This window comes from Mizuhopecten yessoensis, unplaced genomic scaffold (assembly GCF_002113885.1).
Source record: "Mizuhopecten yessoensis strain PY_sf001 unplaced genomic scaffold, ASM211388v2 scaffold6287, whole genome shotgun sequence".
In the NCBI taxonomy this organism is placed as follows: Eukaryota; Metazoa; Mollusca; class Bivalvia; order Pectinida; family Pectinidae; genus Mizuhopecten; species Mizuhopecten yessoensis.
Genome location: NW_018406474.1, coordinates 545,854 through 551,073, shown reverse-complemented (window position 1 = coordinate 551,073; position 5,220 = coordinate 545,854). Strand labels below are relative to the sequence as shown.

Genomic DNA, 5,220 nt, shown 5'->3' with positions numbered 1-5,220 from the left:
AAATAACCATGAAACAATTGTTTTATTACCAAATAAATATTAGTATCAATGCTGCATGCAATGTTTCCATTGCTTCAACACTGAGTCGCGGTCACCGAAACGCTTGAACGGGGCTCTCGAGGGGGGATTTCTGCGCATCGAATTCGCGCCGGGTAACAGTTCGCTCTGACCGGGAAAACAGTTTTGACTGTTTCACCCCTACATCCGAAATTGGACAAAAGGCCAGAAACAGTCAAAAATGACTAATTATAATTTATATAGACTATTGGGTAATAATTTTGACTGTTCCCCAAATAACCATGAAACAATTGTTTTATTACCAAATAAAAATTAGTATCAATGCTGCATGCAATGTTGCCTTCGAGGTATGTCGCCAATCAACTGCTATTGGTTATTAAGGGTGCTCCGGCCATGTGCTATAGTGAAAAAAACAAATGTTTTCCGAATCATCGAGTTTCCACTACTATACGGCACATTGCACAAAGGTTTCTCGTTGTGTTGACATAATTGCTTCAACACTGAGTCGCGGTCACCGAAACGCTTGAACGGGGCTCTCGAGGGGGATTTCTGCGCATCGAATTCGCGCTGGGTAACAGTTCGCTCTGACCGGGAAAACAGTTTTGACTGTTTCACCCCTACAGCCGAAATTGGACAAAAGGCCAGAAACAGTCAAAAATAACTAATTATAATTGATATAGACTATTGGGTAATAATTTAAACTGTTTCAATAATGGTAATAATTGTCATTGTTCCATACTAGATTACCGAACTACTTCCACATTTCTACATTTTGAGGGAAAGTAATGGACCCACAGTAGATTGTATGCACTGATACAAGTAAAATGGAATGCCTTAACTGCTAAGTTAAGTCTGGTGCTTCCATTTAGAAAAACATGTAATTCCAATTGAGAATGTTAAGCATCGAGCACCAAACAGGTACCAGGATTTCACCATCTTTTACGGAACGTTTGCAAAACTACAGCTAATCCATATAACTTATCATTAGCGTATAAAAGGTGGTGACGTAGTGATATTTAAGAGATATATCAAATCACTTCTGAAAAATCTGACACAGAGGTCGCTGACTCATTTACTATTAACAAAGGTTCAAACACACGAGGCCTGACATTTGAAGTATGTAAACCGTCTATGACATTGAATAGTAGATTATATTCGTTCACACAGAGATGTGGAACAACTACTAAAGTAGTGACGCAATGACAGTTTAACAGTTTGAGTAAGAAATAGATCAACACTGGAAAAATCAACCACAAAATTAATTGTATTGTGTTAAAAATGAAGCTATGAACGATACAATGTTAATTAGGCATCCTTATATAAGAGCCGACTATCAAAGGATTGTTCACCAGATAAAAACGAATGTCTAGCCTGTACATGTTTAATGCATGTATGTGTTTATCGTCAAGCGGATTGGAGCAGATTTTTTTTTTTATTTCGTATCTCCTGGTACTGAACTTTTAACGTCGAGTTGAGCGAGGCTATATTTCTCAGAATTTGTAAAACTTATAGATATATTTTAATACAGTGCTTTATTATGTCGGTGATAAAAAAAAAGTGTAGTGAAGTTTACAAAATGGATGTTTTTAAAATCTTTTTTGTCTCAACAGCAGTGGACACCGTGCTGTTTTGTTGGTGACCAGTCATCACGGTCAAGTGCTGTACCGGGGGATACCACTGGACTACATAGATCGTACAGGTAAAATAATTGTAATGTAATATACATATACACGTGTGAAATATAAAATGCGTATTTATTGTATCGTATTATTTTTACAATCGTATTGCAGTGGAACTGTATAACCCTACCAAATTCAGTTGGTATTCATATAGGCTATACACACCATGGACCGATTGTTGACGACATCATTGTTATGACGTAATAATTGTTACGTTGGCTACCACTGCCCTTCCCAGGCGATGCTTGTTCTATTCATTGCTTAAATGTAAATGATACAATGTACAAAACAACATGTAAGTATCATATATATATACATATAAATAAACATCAATCCGTCTGAAGAAGCCCTAGAAGGCAGAAAGGCCTAGCGGACGATCTGAAAAATTTGTTTTTATTCTATATATATATATATATATAAAGAATAAAAACATCAATCTGTCAGATCTTCCGCTAGGCCTTTCTGCCTTCTAGGGCTTCTTCAGACGGATTGATGTTTATTTATATGTATATATATATGATACTTACATGTTGTTTTGTACATTGTATCATTTACATTTAAGCAATGAATAGAACAAGCATCGCCTGGGAAGGGCAGTGGTAGCCAACGTAACAATTATTACGTCATAACAATGATGTCGTCAACAATCGGTCCATGGTGTGTATAGCCTATATGAATACCAACTGAATTTGGTAGGGTTATACAGTTCCACTGCAATACGATTGTAAAAATAATACGATACAATAAATACGCATTTTATATTTCACACGTGTATATGTATATTACATTACAATTATTTTACCTGTACGATCTATGTAGTCCAGTGGTATCCCCCGGTACAGCACTTGACCGTGATGACTGGTCACCAACAAAACAGCACGGTGTCCACTGCTGTTGAGACAAAAAAGATTTTAAAAACATCCATTTTGTAAACTTCACTACACTTTTTTTTTATCACCGACATAATAAAGCACTGTATTAAAATATATCTATAAGTTTTACAAATTCTGAGAAATATAGCCTCGCTCAACTCGACGTTAAAAGTTCAGTACCAGGAGATACGAAATAAAAAAAAAAATCTGCTCCAATCCGCTTGACGATAAACACATACATGCATTAAACATGTACAGGCTAGACATTCGTTTTTATCTGGTGAACAATCCTTTGATAGTCGGCTCTTATATAAGGATGCCTAATTAACATTGTATCGTTCATAGCTTCATTTTTAACACAATACAATTAATTTTGTGGTTGATTTTTCCAGTGTTGATCTATTTCTTACTCAAACTGTTAAACTGTCATTGCGTCACTACTTTAGTAGTTGTTCCACATCTCTGTGTGAACGAATATAATCTACTATTCAATGTCATAGACGGTTTACATACTTCAAATGTCAGGCCTCGTGTGTTTGAACCTTTGTTAATAGTAAATGAGTCAGCGACCTCTGTGTCAGATTTTTCAGAAGTGATTTGATATATCTCTTAAATATCACTACGTCACCACCTTTTATACGCTAATGATAAGTTATATGGATTAGCTGTAGTTTTGCAAACGTTCCGTAAAAGATGGTGAAATCCTGGTACCTGTTTGGTGCTCGATGCTTAACATTCTCAATTGGAATTACATGTTTTTCTAAATGGAAGCACCAGACTTAACTTAGCAGTTAAGGCATTCCATTTTACTTGTATCAGTGCATACAATCTACTGTGGGTCCATTACTTTCCCTCAAAATGTAGAAATGTGGAAGTAGTTCGGTAATCTAGTATGGAACAATGACAATTATTACCATTATTGAAACAGTTTAAATTATTACCCAATAGTCTATATCAATTATAATTAGTTATTTTTGACTGTTTCTGGCCTTTTGTCCAATTTCGGCTGTAGGGGTGAAACAGTCAAAACTGTTTTCCCGGTCAGAGCGAACTGTTACCCAGCGCGAATTCGATGCGCAGAAATCCCCCTCGAGAGCCCCGTTCAAGCGTTTCGGTGACCGCGACTCAGTGTTGAAGCAATTATGTCAACACAACGAGAAACCTTTGTGCAATGTGCCGTATAGTAGTGGAAACTCGATGATTCGGAAAACATTTGTTTTTTTCACTATAGCACATGGCCGGAGCACCCTTAATAACCAATAGCAGTTGATTGGCGACATACCTCGAAGGCAACATTGCATGCAGCATTGATACTAATATTTATTTGGTAATAAAACAATTGTTTCATGGTTATTTGGGGAACAGTCAAAATTATTACCCAATAGTCTATATAAATTATTATACGATTGTTTCATGGCTATTTGGGGAACAGTCAAAACTCTCATCCCGAGGTAGGGGGGAGCCCTGGGGAACTTTTTGCCCGAGGCCGCTAGGCCAAGGGCAAACAGTTCCCCAGGTGTTCCCCCTACCGAGGGATGATAGTTTTGACTGTTCCCCAAATAGCCATGAAACAATTGTATAATAATTTATATAGACTATTGGGTAATAATGACAATTATTACCATTATTGAAACAGTTTAAAATATTACATGTTTTGTTTGACACGTGACATTAGTGCACGGAGTTGTGAACACACACAGCCTTGAGTTGTGTATGTAACGTTACCTACCTGCGCATGTTCACCTGAATGTTCTATATGAAGTCAGTACTATCGGTAAAACTGTAAGAAAACACTTCAAATGTGTGGAATGATAACATATATTTCCTTTGTTTAATATAATTATTAAGTCGAAAGCTAACAAGGCTACCATTCCACTGTAGAGAACAGGTTCATGTCGGGTGATCTGGCTTGACTCGTATACTCAGCCTGGTTAGTTTTATGATTATTTGTGGTAAAAAAATGTATGTCCCATGGAAATACGTGTCACCGTTCTCGACATTTGAAGGGGTTTTGTGCAGTTCTTCCGATAGAAAGTGTTCATAACACTGAACCAAGTCCACAATTACTGACTCTGCCACCTGTGGGCGTTATAATGTGGACTTTGAGAACAGTGTGTTACCCGTCTGAAATTTTGCCAGATCTAGGTCAATATCTAGGACATAAGCAAGTATTTACATGTCATCAATACTTATTTGATGATGTATCCTTTAATTTACTCACCTTTGTCCTTTTTCTTCTTGTCGTGTCGAATCGCCAGATGATGCCATGATCCTTCGTGACAGGTCATGTGGTCAGTACATTCGGAGCTCAAGGAAGTAAATTAGCGTTATCTCCCTTTGGCCCAAACGTTTAACGAAAAACTTTGACACCGGACGGACCACGGACGCCGCGCTTCGATTTAGGCAATGTGAGCTTATAACGTTGGACAAATTGAAACAACAATTTACATTTTCCCATGAACGATTTGGAAGATATGGCGAATTTTTTTACGGAATTAAAACTTCGCTAGGCCTACAATTATTTTGTAAGGAAAGAAGATAATGGCGTCACAAAATCAATTTAGGCTAATCTAAAAAAAGAAATGTCATAAACGTTATTCAGAAACGTATCTTTCAGAATGTAAAGTTATGTTTCGGTGTCGCTATTTAAT

General features: G+C 37.0%; 1 protein-coding gene across 2 annotated transcripts in view; it reads right to left on the bottom strand.

The window, feature by feature from the left end:
* LOC110451909 overlaps positions 1-4,876 on the bottom strand; it is a 12,004-nt gene extending 7,128 nt beyond the window's left edge. The window contains exons 1-2 of one of the 2 annotated variants that reach the window (XM_021500133.1): positions 4,791-4,876; positions 2,500-2,588 (exon numbers count right to left, since the gene is read on the bottom strand). In XM_021500133.1, coding sequence (XP_021355808.1) covers positions 2,500-2,588; positions 4,791-4,837 — 136 coding nt within the window. In that variant the 5' untranslated portion in view covers positions 4,838-4,876. The remainder of the gene's footprint in view (positions 1-2,499; positions 2,589-4,790) is intronic. The other variant, XM_021500134.1, reaches the window with a different exon arrangement.
* Between the last annotated feature and the right edge of the window lie 344 nt (positions 4,877-5,220).